This window comes from Rhinopithecus bieti, unplaced genomic scaffold, assembly GCF_001698545.2.
Source record: "Rhinopithecus bieti isolate Rb0 unplaced genomic scaffold, ASM169854v2 scaffold_3040, whole genome shotgun sequence".
Taxonomy (NCBI): Eukaryota; Metazoa; Chordata; class Mammalia; order Primates; family Cercopithecidae; genus Rhinopithecus; species Rhinopithecus bieti.
Genome location: NW_016804657.1, coordinates 3,945,580 through 3,963,864, shown reverse-complemented (window position 1 = coordinate 3,963,864; position 18,285 = coordinate 3,945,580). Strand labels below are relative to the sequence as shown.

Genomic DNA, 18,285 nt, shown 5'->3' with positions numbered 1-18,285 from the left:
TCTCTGGCTTGCAGGGTTTCCACTGAGAGGTTCACCGTTTTTATCTGGTGGCTTCTCTTTGTATGTGACCTGGCCTTTCTCTCTGGCTGTGCTTAACATTTTTTCTTTCATTTCAACCTTAAAGAATCTGATTATTAATTGTCTTGGGGATGATCTTCTCATGGAGTATCTTACTGGGGTTCTCTGCATTTCCTGAATTTGAATGTTGGCTTGGTCTGTCTTGCTAGGTTGGGGAAATTCTCCTGGATGATATCCTGAAGTATGTTTTCCAACTTGGTTCCATTTTCCCCATCATTTTCAGGTACCCCAATCAGTCGTAGATTTGGTCTCTATATAATCCCCTGTTTCTCGGAGGTTTTGTTCATTCATTTTCATTCTTTTTTCTTTATTCTTGTCTGCCTGTCTTAATTCAGAAAGCCAGTCTTCCAGTTCTTAGATTCTTTCCCCCACTTGGTTTATTCTGCTATTAATACTTATGATTGCATTGTGAAGTTCTTGTAGTGTGTTTTCAGCTCTAACAGGGAGTTATGTTCTTCTCTAAAATGGCTTTAGCTGTCAGTTCCTGTATTGTTCTATGATGATTCTTAGCTTCTTTGCATGGGGTTACAATGTGCTCCTTTAGCTCAGTGAAGTTCATTATTACCCATCTTCTGAAGCCTACTTCTGTCATTTCAGCCATCTCAGCCTCAGCCTGCTTCTGAGACCTTGCTGGAGAGGTGTTGTGGTCATCTGGGAGAAAGGGGACATGCTAGGTTTTTTGAGTTTTCTGCTTTTTTTGCATTGATTCTTTCTCATCATTGTGGGCTTACGTACCTTTGATCTTTGAGGTTGCTGATCTTTGGACGGGGTTTTTGTGGTTTTTCTTTGTTGTTGTTTTCTGTTTATTTGTTTCTTTTAACAGTCTGGCCACTCTTCTGCAGTGCTGCTGCAGTGTGCTGGGGGTCTGCTCCAGACTCTAGTTGCTTTGGTTCATCCTGTACCTGGAGGTATCACCAGTGAAGGCTGCAAAACAGCAAAGATGGCAGCTTGCTCCTTCCTCTGGAAGCTCTGTCCCAGGTGGATACTGACCTATTGCCAGCCCAAATGTACCTGGAGGAGGTGGATGGAGACCCCAGTTGGGAAGTCTCACCCAGTGAGGATGAACGGGATCAGTGTGGCTGCTTTTTGGTAGAGGAGCTGTGTTGTGTTAGGGATTCCTTCCCCTCCTGATTGGTCTGGGCTCTCCAAGGCCCACAGGATGGACCCATTGATGAGCCCAAACGGCCAAGGTAGCAGCTTGCCCATCCCTCAGGCACTCTGTCCCAGGGAGAAATTGGAGCTCTGTCAGTTCCATAGAACATGGGTGGTGGCTGGAGGCCCTGGCTGGGAAGAGCCAGCTGGGAGGACCAGCTGAGACAAGGAGTGGATCAGAGTCTGGCTTAAAGAAACAGTCTGACCACACCTCAACAGAACAGCTGTGTCCTGGTGGAGAACCGCTTCTACCCATCAACTTGGACTCTCCAAAGCCTGTAGGCTGTAACAGTTAAGTCATCCATCTAACTCAGGTGGCAGCCCTCCCCTCCCTGGGGCACTCCATCCCAGGGAGAGATCAGAGCTCTGTCCATAGTATGTGCCAGTGGGCACGGCTGGAGGGCCCAGCTGGGAGGCCCTGCCCAGTAAGGAGGATGTGATCCAGACTGCTTAAAGCAGCAGTCTGGCCATGATCTGGCAAAGCCACTGTGTTGGGTCCGGACCTTCTGGACTCTCCAAAGCCCGCATGCTGGAATGGCTGAGTTGACCAAAAAGCAGAGATGGTGCCTACCCCTCTCCCCTAAAGTTTTCTTTATAGGAAAGTTAAAAACTAAAATTCAATTTCTTTAATAGATAGAGGGTTTTTCAGCTCACCTATTTCTTCATGAGTGAGCAATGGTAGTTTTTGTCTTCTAAAGAATTTGTCCATTTTATCTAAGTTGTTGAGTTTATTAGCATAAAGTTATTCAGAATATTCCTTATTAGGCCAGGTGTGGGGTCTCACATCTGTAATTCCAACACTTTGGGAGGCCAAGGCCAGAGGATCACTTGAGCTCAAGAGTTTGAGACCAGCCTAGGCAACATAGCAAGACCTCATCTCTACTAAAAATAAATAAATAAAAAAAATTAGCTGGGCATGGTGGCACACATCTGTAGTTCCAGCAACTAAGGAAGTTGAGGCAAGAGGATAACTTGAGCCCAGGAGATGGAAGAAATGGAAGTTCAGTTATAATCACACCAATGAATTCCAGGACCTGGGTGACAGAGTGAGACTGTCTCAAAAAAATAAAATTATTTATCATACACTTACACACTTAACATCTATAGGATTTTCAGTGATGTCACCTCTCTCATTCCTGATATTGTTTTGCTTTGTAGTAACAGAGTCACTATTTGCCCAGGCTTATCTCAAACTCCTGGACTCAAGCAATCCTCCTGCCTCAGCCTCCCAAAGCACTGGGATTACAGGCATGAGCCACTGCACCCAGCCTCCTGATAGCATTAATTTGTGTTTAATTTCTTCCTAAGCGGTCTAGCTAGAGGTTTATCACTTTTATTGATCTCAAAGTATGAGCTTTGGGTTTCACTGATTTTTTTCTATTTTCTATTTCACTGGTTTCTACTCTTTATGTTTTCTTCCTTCTACTTAAAATAAGTATTTTTCTCCTTTTTAAGATTCTTAAGGTAGAAGTTTAGATCACTAACTTGAAATCTTCATTATTTTCTAATATAAGTATTTAATACTGTCAGTTTCCATCTAAATACTACTCTAGCTACATCCTACAAATTTTCATATATTGTGTCTGATACATTTCAATTTGTTGGTTGATATGTGTAATATTTTGTAGTCTCCTTTGTGATTTATTCAACTCACAGTTTATTTAGAAGTGTGCTATTAATTATTAATTTCTGAATATCTTTCTGTTAGTAATTTCTTTCTCTTTTTTTTTTAAGAGACAGGGTCTCACTCTTGACGTGATTATAGCTCACTATAGCCTCAAACTCCTGGGCTCAAGTGATCCTCCCGCCTCAGCCTCTCAAGTAGCTAGGACTATAGGTACCTGCCACCTTGCCTGCCTCGTTTAAAAAAGTTTTTTTTTTGCAGAGATGGGGTCTTGGTATGTTGCCCAGACTGGTATCAAATTCCTAGCCTCAAGCAATCCTCCCATCATCGTTAATAATTTCTAATTTAATTTCATGATGGCCAGATAACATGTTTTATATGATTTAAGTCTAAATCCTCTTAAACGTATCAGTACTTGCCTTGTGGTACAGAATATGGTCTATATTTGTGAATGTATCATCTATACTAGAAAAGCATGTGGATTCTGCTGCTGTTGGGTGGCATCTTCTAATAAATAGTAACTAGGTCAAGCTGGTTGAAAATGCTGTTCATGTTTTCTATTACCTTACAGATTTTTTTGCTTAATTTTAAAATTAATTACTAAAAGGGGATGTTGAAATCTTGAACTGTAATTATGAAGCTGTGTATTTTCCTTTCAGTTCTATTGCTCTGGTATCATTTCCCTTCTACCTGAAGAATTTCCTTTAATATTTCGTTTTGTTTGTTGTTTGTGCATTTTGTCCAATCTTTAATATTTCTTACAGTGTAAGAAATATTAATATCTGCTGCTGAAAACTTCACCTTTTTGTTTGTCTGAAAATTCTTTATTTCTCTTTCATTTTGAAGGATATTTTGTTGTATATAGAAATCCAGGTTGGCATTTTTTTTTTCCTTGCAGCATGTTAAAGATGTTATTTGATGGACTCTGGCTTATACTGTTTCTGTGGATTCTGCAGTCATTCTTTGTTCCCTTGCATGTAATTTATCTTTTTTTTCTGTTTTTTTTTGCATTTTCTTTTTCAAAAATTTTTATTTTATTTTACTTTATTTAGAGATGGGGTCTCACTATGCTGCCCAGGCTGGATTTGAACTCTTGGGCTCAAGTGATCCACCCACCTCAGCTTCCTGCTGAGTTGAGATTACAGGCACATGCCAGCATGCCCAGCATCATTTTCTTTTTATCAATGGTTTTTTATAATCTAATTATGATGTCCTTTGATATGGTTTTCTTCATGTTTCTCCTGTTTCGGGTCTATTGAGCTTCTTTGATCTGTGCACTTATTATTTTCATCAAATTTGGAAAAATTTCAGTCACTATTTCTTTAAGTATTTTTCTCCTTCCTCCACTTTGGCTTGATAGTTTGCCATGGGTAAATATAAATGCATCGTAGTCCTGTTTTGCCTATATTTAAATGTCTGAAAACAGCTGTTACATATTCCTCATCCAATTTCTAATTGTCTATGACAACAGGGTAAATCTAGTACTAGTTATGGTACTGGTACTTCATGGCAGAAGTAGAAATCTCTCCCCTCCCCATTGTCATCTGGTTGTTCAAAAAAAAAAAAGTTTTCACTTTCTCAGTCATTTTCTTCTCTGTGCTTCAGTTTCATTAGTTTATACTGCTATGTGTTCAGGTTCACTGATCTTTTCTTCTCCAGTTTTGAATCTTCTGTTAAGTCCATTCAGTGAATTTTTAAGGTTCCACTTAATTCATATATACATATATACACACACACACACACACACATACATACACACACACATACATACACATATAAATATTTATATATAATTTTTCTCTTCATTATGTTGATATTGTTCTTTAAATCCTTGAGAGTATTTCTAATAACTAAAACTGCTGGTATAGTCCTGCCATCATGTGTCAGTTCTGTTTCTTTTTTCTATCAGCTGACTTTTCTTTTGATTATAGGTCACATTTTCCTGCGTTTTGCAGGTCTAGTAATTTTTTATTAGATGCTGGACATTTTGAATATTTTGTTATGCAATGTTTCCATTTTGTTGTCTTTCTATTTTTTGTTTGTTTGTTTGTTTGAGATGGAGTCTCACTATGTCGCCAGGCTGGAGTGCAGTGGCACGATCTCGGCTCACTGCAACCTCTGTCTCCTGGGTTCAAGCGATTCTCCTGCTTCAGCCTCCCAAGTAGCTGGGACTACAGGCACACACCACCATGCCCAGCTAATTTTTGTATTTTCAGTAGGGACGAGGTTTCACCATGTAGGCCAGGATGGTCTCGATCTCTTAACCTCATGATCCACCTGCCTCAGCCTCCCAAAGTGCTGGGATTACAGGCATGAGCCACTGAGCCCGGCCAATGTCTTTCTTTAAAGAGTGCTGATTTACCTCTTTCTTTCTTCCTTTTTTGCTAGCAGTTAAGTTGCATGCATATTCACTTGATCCTTTAGGGTCTTGCTTAATTAAGCTTTGTTAAAGCAGGGCTAGAGGAGCTTTATCTGTGGCTATTTTAGCCCTGCTAGTAAGGCAGGAGTCTTATGGGATTCTTCCACCAAGCTGATTAGAACTCAAATGTCTCCTGGCCCTGGGTGAGCTCTGGGAATTGTTAAACTTACAACTCCAAGAGATTTTTTGGTTTAACCTTGAAGAGTCTCGTCCTACATCTTCTCAGCTTAGTATTCAGCCACAGAGTCAAGGGGGTGCCTTTACAGATTGCTTGAGCTCTTTTTATTCATAGCTGTCTTCTCTGTGACATTCTGTCCTGCAAATTCCAGACACCTCAGGCTTCTTGAACTCAGATTTCTGTCCCTTCAACTCAGAGTCCATTGTACTCTGCCTGGGCTCTCCTTCCTTGTGCTGTGGTCCAGAAAGTGCCTTTAAGTAGAAACTTGAGGAAATTATAGGATTCCTCTGTGTGTGGTCTCCTTTCTTCTTCTCTCAGGGATTACAATCCCATTCCACCTACAGCTCAATATCTGACAATAGAAGTGCTCTCTCTCTTTTTTCAACACTGTTGCTCAAATTGTCTCAGATTTTTGGAGTAAGCCTCCTTTTAGGTGGCTTCTATGTCCTTCTGGTATGTCTCTATAATTTTTTAAGCACTATATACGTTCTGATACACTTACATGCTCCAAAGCTCATCGTGTACTTTCCTTGCCCCAGACCTAGAATCAGAACTATCTCCAAGGAGACCTCAAACTTTTTAGGAAAGTATGATATTTAGAGACCAGATGTGACCCTTCAGTATGCTAACTGCTACTGATGCGGCATTGTGTCTAGGTTCCTAGAGGGAGCTTTGGACACTTCAATTTGGGTGTAAGTTAAGAGGGCCTATTGAGATCTAAAAGGGCTACAGCTGCTTGGACCCTATGAAATGAAACAAAATAAATTTTAGCTCCCTTCAAGGATAAAAACCTCACAGTGAGGAAACTGCAAAACTAGAACAATAAAATTAAAAGAAAAACTCAACTGAAAGTGGCAGAGGGCAGTAAAAAAAAAAGACCTATCTTAGAAAGTACAAGTACATATTTTATTATCTTGTTTTAACAAGGGAAGAGGAAGCTCTAGAGCTATGAAACTAAAATGAGACATCTCATGCAGGAAAATATCAAGTTACTTACAAAGAAATGAAAATTAGATTGCTACCAAACTCTTTAACAGCAATGCTTTATGCCAAAAACAGTTAGACAGTTGACTAATACATTTAAGATAGTTGAGGAAAGAAAATGAGTCAAAAATTTTATATCCATCCAAACAAACATCAAAGTATAAAGGCTACAAACAAAATCCTAAGATGATCCTGTGAGCCTTTGCTGGGAAATTGGGTAAAGAAAAAGCTTTAGACAACTACAATTAGTGAAAAAATAACAACATAAGGATTGGTGGTTATATTAAATATGTATTTACCCACAGAATAAAAGATAAATGATAATTATAAAGGAGGAAATTACAGTAATGTAATGGCTATTTGCTTAGCCAATGTAGATACAGCCCAACTATAAAAAAAAAAAAAAAAATAGGGTAAGAATGAGGAAAGCACATGCAAAGTGGAATAAGCTTACTGATCACCTCATATTTGGTAGGAATAAAAAGGTATTACTTCAAGTCAGATGATGGGAGAGAAGGAAGGAAAAAGAAGAGATGACTAAGTAATTTAAATATTACTCATAGTAGAGATAGAAGCAAAAAAAGAGGGAGGGAGGAACAAAGATTATTATATAAAGGTATCAAGGTAACCATTAAAAAAAAAGATCCCTACAAACCTTTCTAAAAAGAGAGAGATCAAATAAAATGACTACATAGTGAAAGGATTTTCATACAAAAGGCTTATATATGGTAAATATAAAACCATGACAGAACTGAGGCTAAAGATATTGATCACATCAATAAAATTTAAAAAGTTTCACACTGGCTACTGAGTAAAGTCCAGAACTATTTGTAAAACAGAGATTCAGAGACTTTAAGAATAGCAAGATGGACAAAGACACATCAGGCAAATACAAATTGAAATAAAGGCAGAAGTTGTGATCTGCAGCTACAAGGCAGATTTGTAGGAGGAAATCATAAAGAGGCAGATTAAAAAAATGAAAATATTTTATGTGATGCTAAGGAGTCTGAACTTGATTTGTCAGTGGAAATCTTTGAAGGATAAACTATAGATGGACAAGAATTGGATGTCCACTTTATTTTTAAATTTTTTCCCCTTTCCTATAGTGCTGAGAAATGTGTACTTTAAAAATCGATTGAATTGAGGTGAAATGAGAGGCAGGAGATCCAGTTGGAATGGGAGAAGGGGACAAACACTACTTGAGTGCCTACTCTAGGCCAAGCAGTTTTACATACATGCTCTCATTTTAAATCCTAGTGACAGCTACATGAGGTGAGTCTTGTTATTTTAATTCTATATACAGAGTTTCTGAGGACCAGAAACATTAAGTAACTTGCCCAAGTAAAGTAGCCAGTAAGATTCTAGAGTAAAGATTTTGAACTCAACTTTACTTAGCTCTTTGCCACTACATAGTCAAGGTAGGAAGGGAGGAAGCCAGGGAGGGAGGGAAAAAAAATTATTCCAAGTAAGAGAGAGTTCCTTTCCTTCTTTTCTTCTTCCTTTTTTTTTTTTCTTGTTGGGGAAGAGGCAGATTTTAAAATTATTTTAAAATAATGTTCTAGGCCGGGCGCGGTAGCTCAGAGCCTGTAATCCCAGCACTTGTGGGAGGGCTGAGACGGGCGGATCACAGGGTCAGGGAAGGATCGGAGGACCATCCTGGCTGATAGACCAGCGGTTATAATCGCCCGTCTCTACCATAAATACAAAGAACTGTATCGGGCGAGATTCGGTCGATGCTTGGTGCGGCGCGCCTGTAGGTAGTCCCGACTACCGGGTTCGGTTGCTGATGTGGGGAGGGGTTTAGTTAGGGGTGGGGGGGTGATGGTGGGGTGGTGCTGAGGCAGGAGAATGCTGATTTGTAAAACCCGGGAGGCGTATTGCAGTGAGGCTGAGATTCGCCACTGCACTCCAGTCGTTGCGACAGAGCGTAGACTTCCCTTCAAATAAAAAAATATAAATAATAAAATAAAATAAAATAAAATAAAATAATGTTCTAATAAAATACTTGTTCTTGGTATACAAGGCATTGGGAGCTAAAAAGTCTTCTTACTGCATAAGGCTTTACAAATCGATTTACAGGAATAAAATCTAGTTAACAACATGTAAATATATATTCTTTTTTGATTTCCTTTTTTTCTTTTTTTCGAGATGGGGGTCTCGCTGCTGTCGCCCAGGCGGGAGTGCAATGGCGTGATCTTGGCTCACTGCAACCTCCGCCTCTTGGGTTCAAGCGATTCTCCTGCCTCAGCCTCCCAAGTAGCTGGGATTACAGGTGCCTGCCACCATGCTTGGCTAATTTTTGTTTTAGTAGAGATGGGGTTTCACCATGTTGGCCAGGCTAGTCTCAAACTCCTGACCTCAGGTGATCTGCCCACCTCAGCCTCCCAAAATGCTGGGATTACATAGTCTTAAATTCTAGTCATCACTTTTTAAAAGTCACAATATAGAATCTTCCAGTTTTTCTACTTTATACCTTTTTTTTTTTTTTTTTCCCCGAGGGAGAGTCTTGCTCTGTCATCCAGGCTGGAGTGCAGTGGCGTGATCTCGGCTCACTGCAACCTCCACTTCCTCAGTTCAAGCGATTCTCCTGCCTCAGTCTTCAAAGTAGCTGGGATTACAGGTGCCTGTCACCACACTCAGCTAATTTTTGTGTTTTTTGTAGCGACAAGGTTTCACCATTTGGCCAGGCTGGTCTCAAACTCCTGACCTCAAGTGATCCACCTGCCCTGGCCTCAAAAAGTGCTAGGATTATAGGTGTGAGTCACTGCACCCGGCCCAGTTTTCTACTTTTAAAACAAAACCTCTCAAGTTCTCTGAAACTTTTTCTTCTTATCCAATTTTGTTTCATTTTTGTTCCCAACTTAGTCTTCACAATTTCATGTGAAATACTCTATCAAACTATCTGTAGATGTTTAATTAGTTAAGAAAGGACATTTCTGCTTCAGTTCTTTTATTCCATCACATACTTACATGGAATGGTTCTCAAGTAGAGATTATCTCTGATCACTTGCTGCAGTTTGTGGTCAACTGATCCTTTTTGAAACTGAAGACTTAGGTAATGCCGCAAATCTTTATTAATGACTTTGCCTGGAGCAAAGACAAAAAAACAGAAAATAAATGCATAATTTTTAGACGTTCACTTAAATATAGAAGCTAGTAACTGAATACTCTTAAACCAGTTACCTATAAATTGGATAAAGGAATCAGAGTATTTTACTAAAAAGAAAATAAAACCAAATTATTTATAGGTACTATAATTAAAATATGTACCTGCAACATAATGTGAGAATAATTTTACATGGTAAGGGATGGAGAAGGTACAGGTCAGAGAGGGTGACAAAAATATTCAGAGTAATTTCATTTAGTCCCATGGCTTTAAATGCTATCTATATAATGATAACTTCCACATTCATATCATGTCTCCGTCCTTGATCTACCTCTGCCAAGCTCTAAACTCATCAAACTGATCCATATATATTGCAGATATATTTGGAAGTCAAATAAACATCTCAAGTTTCAGATAGCCAAAACAGAACTTTTAATTCTATCTGCCCCCAATGTTTCCTCCCCAACATTTTCCCTATTGTAGAAGGCACCATCAGCTTGCAAAACAATCTCGAAATCTAGAAATCATCCTTGATTTCTCCTTTTCATTCTACCCATCCAGATCCAACCCATTAGCAACTTTTGTCAGTTCTACTTTCAAGACATATGAAGACTTTTCTTCATTTCCTTTGCCACCACCCTAATCTAAGCCCCCACTGATTCCTCATCTGGAATTTTGTCCCAGCCTTCTAATCGGCATCTATTCTTGTCTCCTTTCTGCAGCCCACCACTTAGCAGCCAGAGTGAGATTTAAAACATAAATCTGATAATTACTACTCTGTTTAGGGTCCCCCAAGATATCTTGTACTTGCATCAAAATCTAAAACCTGAACAGCGACTGGAAGGCCCTACATGTTCTGACTCCAGCCATCTCTGATCCTAATTTGGTCACTCTTCCCACTGTCAAACACTGCTCCACCTATGCTTGGCCATCTTTCTGATCTTCGAAAAGGCCAAACTGGCCCCACCTTACGGTCTTCTGCCTATCACTAGATTTAACAGGCATTTTCTGTCCACTTGCTTGACTCCTAGATACAATATGAATAATTAAGAAAGTCAAAGATTTTCTATTATTTGTGGGGAAAATAGGAAATAAATAGAGAAATATAAGGGCTCTCAAAGAAATATTAAGCAGAAAAAATAGGATTGCAGAAATCTGATAGCAATGAATTTATACTAAGGGTTGAACTTAAAATGAAACTCCAAGTAGTCCAAACCACTGTTCATTAGACAAGGCTTCAGATAATTAGAAAAAAAATCAATGCTAAAGCAAAATAGATTATTTTACTAATAAGAACAGTTGATTAAAGTATACTATTTTATTTAGAGCAACACACTTATGACAAGGTTAGATAAATCAAATACTATAGATCAGCCAATTCTTTTAACTATTATTCCACAATATTACATTTCTAATTCCCTCTTTTGCTCTTCTCATATGTATAAATGAACATAACCTATGCAAGACAGTGCTAATATAAGCAGGAAATCAGTGTGTGTCAAAAGTTCAGCAAACATATTCAGACCCTAAACTAATATACACAAACCTTAAAAAATCCTTCTTTTGTCTTGCCAAAAATAGATGCTGAGCAAGGGGGAGCCTTTGTGATTTTAATAAACCTGAAAGATATTTACCAGGATGAACACAGAAGAATCTCTGATCCCAGAGATTGTTTCTATTAAGCATTTAGGGATCCCACTAACCCAAGTATTATTTAGATAAGAATAATATTATTTCATTTTTAAAATTTATAATACAGAATAGTACAGTATACTATTCATCACTGGATAGAATAAAATGCTAATTTATAATCAATACTGCATAGTCTCATTGCTTATTGAACAAAAATATACCAAATAATGAATTCATTAAGTATTTTTAAAATCAGGTAAGAGATATCTCAAATGCTTTGTAAATGTTATAAAAAGGTTTTGGTAAATCGCTATATAGTTGCCTAAAGGTGTTTTGTGATACTTGGGGAAGTCTGGTTAGGGTTTTTGAACGGACAGAGAATGCATCATTGTTTTTTCCCCACTTAAAAATAACATAATGTAGGCTCCAATATCTAAAATCTGCTATACAACATATTTTCAGAAAAGACTTAATTTGGATAAAAGATAATACATGAATAATTTAAAAGACAATCTGACTCAATACTTTGTTTTATTAACTCACAATTTCCTTTTTTTTAATTTGAAGCTTTACTGTCAGATACAGTATAACTTACAAAGATAACTATAAAATGCTAAAAACTCAGATTGTATTTTAGTCTATAAAATAACAACCACCAAATTAGATATAATTAAGGACAAAGCCACAATAAAATCAGAAATACAGCATAATGGGTCTCTTAAGGCAAAATAATTGAAACAACTCAATTTTTGTTTTATTTTGTTTTGTTTTGTTTTTTGAGACGGAGTCTCGCTCTGTCGCCCAGGCTGGAGTGTGGTGGCGCGATCTCAGCTCACTGCAAGCTCCGCCTCCCGGGTTCACCCCATTCTCCTGCCTCAGCCTCCCCAGTAGCTGGGACTACAGGCGCCCGCCACGACGCCCGGTTAATTTTTTGTATTTTTAGTAGAAATGAGGTTTCACCGTGTTAGCCAGGTTGGTCTCAATCTCCTGACCTCATGATCCGCCCATCTCGGCCTCCCAAAGTGCTAGGATTACAGGCTTGAGTCACCACGCAGGGCCTCAATTCTTCTTTCAAGGGCCTACAAGATCTTGAGACTGAGAGGCCAAGGCTGGAATTGCACTCTTTTTTTCACCCTTCACTTCTACTGGGATTCTAGATGTAACACCAAGATGAACAGTTGCAAAGAAAAGTGTGAGGGACAATTTTGTAAGTGTGGTATTTTGGCCGGTGCTCATGCCTATAGTCCCAGCACTTTGGGAGGCCGAGGCAGTTGGATTACTTGAGGTCAGGAGATCGAGACCAGCCTAGCCAACATGGTTAAACCCCATCTCTACTGAAAATACAAAAATTAGCAGGGTATGGTGGTATGTGCCCGTAATCCCAGCTACTCTAGAGGCTGAGGTAGGAGAATCGCTTGAACCTGGGAGGCACAGGTCGCAGTGAGACGAGATCGCCCTGCTGCACTTCAGCCTGGGCAACAGAGTGAGATTCTGTCTCAAAAATAAACAAATAAATAAATAATCGTGATATTTTATGTAAACATCTGCAAGTATTCAAAAAAGTCATCACACTTTTTTGAGGCTAGAGGCAAAATATTATAAGCATCAAAGAAATATCAATTATGAAAGTTTAATAAGTTAACTATGGGTTTGCAGTCTCTAAAAGTAACAATTAATAAAAAAAAAATTGGATGTAGCAGTTATCATGGACTGCCAAAAGATGTAAATATCTTGAACAGGCAGCTGACTGTGGGATTACCAGAAGGCCAACAGACACACTGACTCAAAAAGACACTGCTGAGTATATCTGTACTATCAAGTTGTATATGAACATCTGCCTTTTATTTAGGGATGGTTCACAGGAATGACATTTCAAAGGTATGAAAAACATCCAAGTGAGCTTAATATAGTTGTTACTGAACAAAGAAAAGATTCCTCATAATGTTAGCATTCTTAACATAGTCAGACTTTGCTCTAAATGCTAATATTATGCCTTGACTTCTAAGTAATTTATAAGTCAAGGTTACATATATAAATTAAAAACAGATTTATATAACTTACAAATACAGCTCGGTTGGAAAAAAGTCCCTAACAGAAACCTCAATCATATGAATAAATCTAGGCACTCAAGTTTCAACACACAAATCCTTAAAAAACCTAATAACTACAAATCCATACTTTCTGAATATATGCAAATTAATGTTCACCACCAGTTCTCTGTGAGGAACCAGTATATAAAGTAACTATTATTTAACTAAACCCTGGGCATGCTGGCATGGGGATGGTCAGGCAAGCAGCTGTAAATCAATCTAATTACAATCTAATTTCATCATGTTTCCACAAGGATAGATAAGGAAACATTGTCAACCACTTGGCTAAAGTCAAGATACAACATGTCTTTACTATTCTCTAATTCAGTAGCAATTATAAAACTGAAAATAAAGCAAAAAAAATTAGGTCAGTTTGGCATGTCTTATTCTTATAAATTCATATTGATTCATGGTGATCATCTCATTCTCTTCTAAACACAATGTTTCATTTTTTTACAATCTCTTCCAATTTTACCACAGTTTAAAGTAGGGAACTGGTCTTGGGTTTTTGCAATATACTTTATTCCTTTTTGGAAACTGGGACATTTGTCTCTCTCCTGTCTCCAAGTATTTATCCCATATTCTCAGTGATTTTGTTAAAAAAATAAAAAAATACTGACAATAACCCTAAGATTATACCTGAGTCCATCAACTCCTGGGAGGCAATTCATTTGGGTCTTGAAAATTTAAATTCATTTAAAGTGAATGATACTCCATCTTTTCATATTTTTTGTTTGTTTGTTTAATTTCCTCCGTTTCAGGTTGTTTGTTTTACCTTTTACTATGGGAAAAGGATTTCTGCTACTGCAGGATTACAGAAGCAAAGTAAGAATTGTATAGGTCTGATTTTTACCTGTAAACAAACATTAAGAATATCTTCTTCAGACAGTGAGCTATCCCTTCCCTCTTGTTGTTCTTGCTGCAAACACAACCTTAAAAGTTCTTTGTGCACTCTGAGGCATCTCGGCTCGTTTTAAATTTTGGTCTTTGAAAATTCTTAAATGTTTATTTCTTAAAATCTTAGCACTGTGTAACTGTGTGATGATTATGTGCTCCTTTCATCTATTAATCATGCACATCCTTTAAGAAACCTGAGCTGTTCAGGGCATTTTGTACACCCATAAAATTTCTTCTAATAATTTTCTTTTAGAACTCGCTAGTCTTGAAATCACACCCATAGATGCTATAATCTTGCAAATATCTGTTTTCCTTAAAGGCAAAGGATGGGCATAATCATGTTTCAGTTCTCTTCTTTACAATGATGTCTGCAAGACAACCTGGTGACTTTCTCAATAAACTGTTCAATACAACCATGTCAACACACAACCAATGTTACAAACTAGTCCTTTTCCATTAGACCAAGACTCAGAATAGCAGTCCATCTTATTATTTCTTCTACCTCGTGAAATCTATAGCAGTAAGGGAAGACTCCATGAAAGTGGTGAGATTAGCCTAATGCCAGACTGGCTCCCTGGCTCAAGGAAGGGGACTCCCTAAAAGAAATAATAAATCAAACTGTCTACTTGTTTGTAAAAACAAAGAGTATTTACAATGCTTTTCTAGATAATCAGTATCTATACATTTCATAGTAAAACATATTCATTCTACGGCACAAAAGCTGTTCAAAAATACCATATACATTGTTAAACATAAATTGTCAGCTATCTAAAGGCCAAGGCCATGGTTTATTTTTTATTGATTTAGTTTATAGATTTAGTTTAGTTTTTATAGATTTAGTGTGTATCTAGAAAACAGAATAAGTGAATCAGCTTTTTTTTTTTTTTTTTTTTTAGATGGGGTCTCACTCTGTCAACCAGGCTGGAGTGAAGAGGTGAGATCTCGTTTCACTGCAACCTCTGCCTCAGGGACTCCAGCAGTCCTCCCACCTCAGCCTCCCAAGTAGCTGGGACCACAGGCACATGCCACCAGGCCAGGTCAATTTTTGTATTTTTGGTAGAGAAAGGGGTTTGTCACGTTGCCCAGACTGGTGTCAAACTCTTGAGCTCAAGTGATCTGCCTGCCTTGGCCTCCCAAAGTGCTGGCTGGGATTACAGGTGGGAGCCACCATGCCTGGCCTTAATTTGTATTTTTAACTATCCATTTGACCCTCTCCATCCTTGAATACATGAAATTTTAGAAGACACTTAACTGATACAGCACTCTTTAACAGTCTGTCTACAACTTTATGTTAAATTGTGTTTTTTCAACAATGAAACTGATTTTATTTTGGCTCTGTCAAATCACTAAAATAAATTCTTCACCAATTTCTTCAATTCTTCATTAAAGCAGCAAGCTCTATGAGTCTTTATAAGTAGGTTTTAATTATATAGCTTATATGTCAATTCCTCAAATTCTGTTCTTTACTTATTAACATTTTAAAACATATTCACAAATGGTATCTGGACTGAAATATAAAATAAGGCTAAGCTAACCATTTGAATCTATTATCTTCTGGCTCCATTGGGTATAACGAGTCTACAGCAGGAAAAGCCAAAAACTTTCCTTTCTGTGGAAGAGGCATAGGAATAAGACAAGAACAAGAAATGGAAACATTGATGACTAGGGCTGTTATTTTAGAATTATTATCATTACTATATACATATTAATTACATTTATTATATTATATGCTATATGTTTTAACTCACTCCTCATGATTACCTTTGAAGTAGGTTATAATTATTCCCATTTTATAGATAAGAAGCTAAAGTTTTGAGAAGTTAAGTAACTTGGCCAAGGTTACACTGCTAGTAAGTGACAGACTTGGGATGTGAACACAGTCAATCTGTCTTCAGAGCCTACACTGTAAACACTGTAAGCGCTGTCCTAGAATATCCCTGTTTCTTTCTCTCTCTTTCTCTGTGTGTGTGTGTGTGTATGTGCACACGCGTATGTATGTGTAAGAGACACGGTCCCTTTTGACTTATAGAGTACAGGTTTCCTGTTTCATAAGAGCCTACTTTTCCATGACACAGTCTAGTCATTTCTGAGTTCTGAGGAGTAGGTACTTAGGGCTAAATGCAGTGAATGAGAGTGAGCCCAAAGGGAACTTAAAGTCTTGCAGGGAACATAAACATTGAAGAAGAAATTTCAAACGTGGAAACATTATAAAAGAGAAGTACAGGAGTTCCTCTTTATCTAACGTTTTGTTTTCCATGGTTTGTCACCTACAGTCAGCCTTGGTCTGAAAGTATTAAGTGGAAAATTCCAGAAATAAACAACTAATAAGTTTTAGACTGCACGCCATTCTGAGTGCTGCGATGAACTCCCATGCCATCCTGTTCCATCCCACCTGGGATGTGAGTCATCCCTTTGTCCTGCTGTATCATCCCTATATCCATGCCATATATGCTACCCACACATTAGTTACTCAGTGGCTATCTTAGTAGCTGTCTGGGTTATTAGATCAAAAAATATAGTATATATAGGATCCGGTACATATCCCCCAAGAATAAGGGGGGACTACTATACAGAGTATTGTGGGCATTTACAACTTAGATCCTAAATCTGGGGGTTATGGGAAGACTTCACTAAGTGCCACTGTAGCCAAAACCTGAAAGATACATAGGAGCCAGCAAGGCAAAAAGGGCAGTGGGGGAAATGTTGGTAAAGGAAACAAGACATTCAATAGCACTTACTTGAGCTGGGGAAGAACATAGTGGTTAGAGGAACTGAGAGAAATCCAGTGTTGCTGGCTCTTAAGAAAGTGAGGTAGAATCCACACAATCTGTGATAAGAGTTCCAGAGACCAGTAGGTTACGCAGAACCTTGTAACAATAATTTAAAAGAACATCCACTGACTCAGGTCTGACACTAAAACCCTTTGTAATTCCCATAAGCTAACAACTATGAACATATTCTTTCTGGTCACCCCTATATTCCACATCTGTGTTCAAATGCTTTCTCATTATTTCTAGTCTGTCTTCTACTTAAAGAATATATCCAAGGTTTTAAACTCAGAAGGTCTATATCTACACATTTCTCTAAGTATGCCACTCTCATTACAGGCAAGCAGGAACTTAATGAATTTTTAAAATAATTTATATAAATAAATTCCTCTCCAGTGCGAAGTGTGAAAAGCATTAAATACTCCGGAGTCTCCTGAGCCATTTCCATTTTTAAAACTAGTCAGTTTTTCAAGTTACACTTTGAAGAAACACAGACTAAAGCAATGAAGCAATGTTATTATCTTCTACATAATAAAGCCACCACTTCAGCAGTCACAAAAAAGGCTCCTGCTACAGAGGTCACGTTCTTTGTCTATATTATGAATTATGGCAACAGTAAACATTGAAATGGGAGTGTCCACTTTGCATAGGTTCCTGGAAGGGGCCATCACAAATATATTGGTCAGATTTCATATGCTGCCCTGAGTCCTACATATCACTGGCATTTGAAGGTCAAGCCTGCTGCTTTCCCTACACATGCCCAGAAAGGTGTTCTTTTCTCTCTCCCTCCTTTCTTATTTCTTACATTCCTCCTCTTCTTCTTTCCTTTATTATTTTTTAATGTGTTTATAATCAGAAGAATTATAATCGTAGCTAGAGAAAGAACTCTTTGGCTTAAGTAGCCTATACATCTGGAAATCCATGAGCTCTACCAAACTAAAAATACATATTCCTAAAAGTCTAACACTGTTTATCACATGTAGAATTCCATATTAATGCAACATCAAAATTGCTATATTATAATCAAATTATGTGTAACTAAAACCCATCATACTGTGGATTTTTTTTGTTTATATGATTTTTATTTGCTTAAAAAAGCCAGTGTATCTGTGTATGATATATTTATAAATAAAAATCATATCTCTAAAAAACTCTCAGACACATGGCCAGGGATCTGAGATGTAAAGAAAAAGAGGTGGGGGGCGTGGAGCAAGATGGCCGAATAGGAACAGCTCCAGTCTCCAACTCCCAGCGCGAGCGACACAGAAGACCGGTGATTTCTGCATTTTCAACTGAGGTACTGGGGTCATCTCACTAGGGAGTGCCAGACAATCGGTGCTGGTCAGCTGCTGCAGCC

At 38.0% G+C, this 18,285-nt stretch overlaps 1 protein-coding gene across 2 annotated transcripts in view; it reads right to left on the bottom strand.

Annotated features, from left to right (window-relative positions):
* MAGI3 (membrane associated guanylate kinase, WW and PDZ domain containing 3) overlaps positions 1-18,285 on the bottom strand; it is a 299,696-nt gene that overhangs the window by 124,690 nt on the left and 156,721 nt on the right. For both annotated transcript variants that reach the window (XM_017869748.1, XM_017869749.1), the window contains exon 3: positions 9,406-9,522. In XM_017869748.1, coding sequence (XP_017725237.1) covers positions 9,406-9,522 — 117 coding nt within the window. The remainder of the gene's footprint in view (positions 1-9,405; positions 9,523-18,285) is intronic.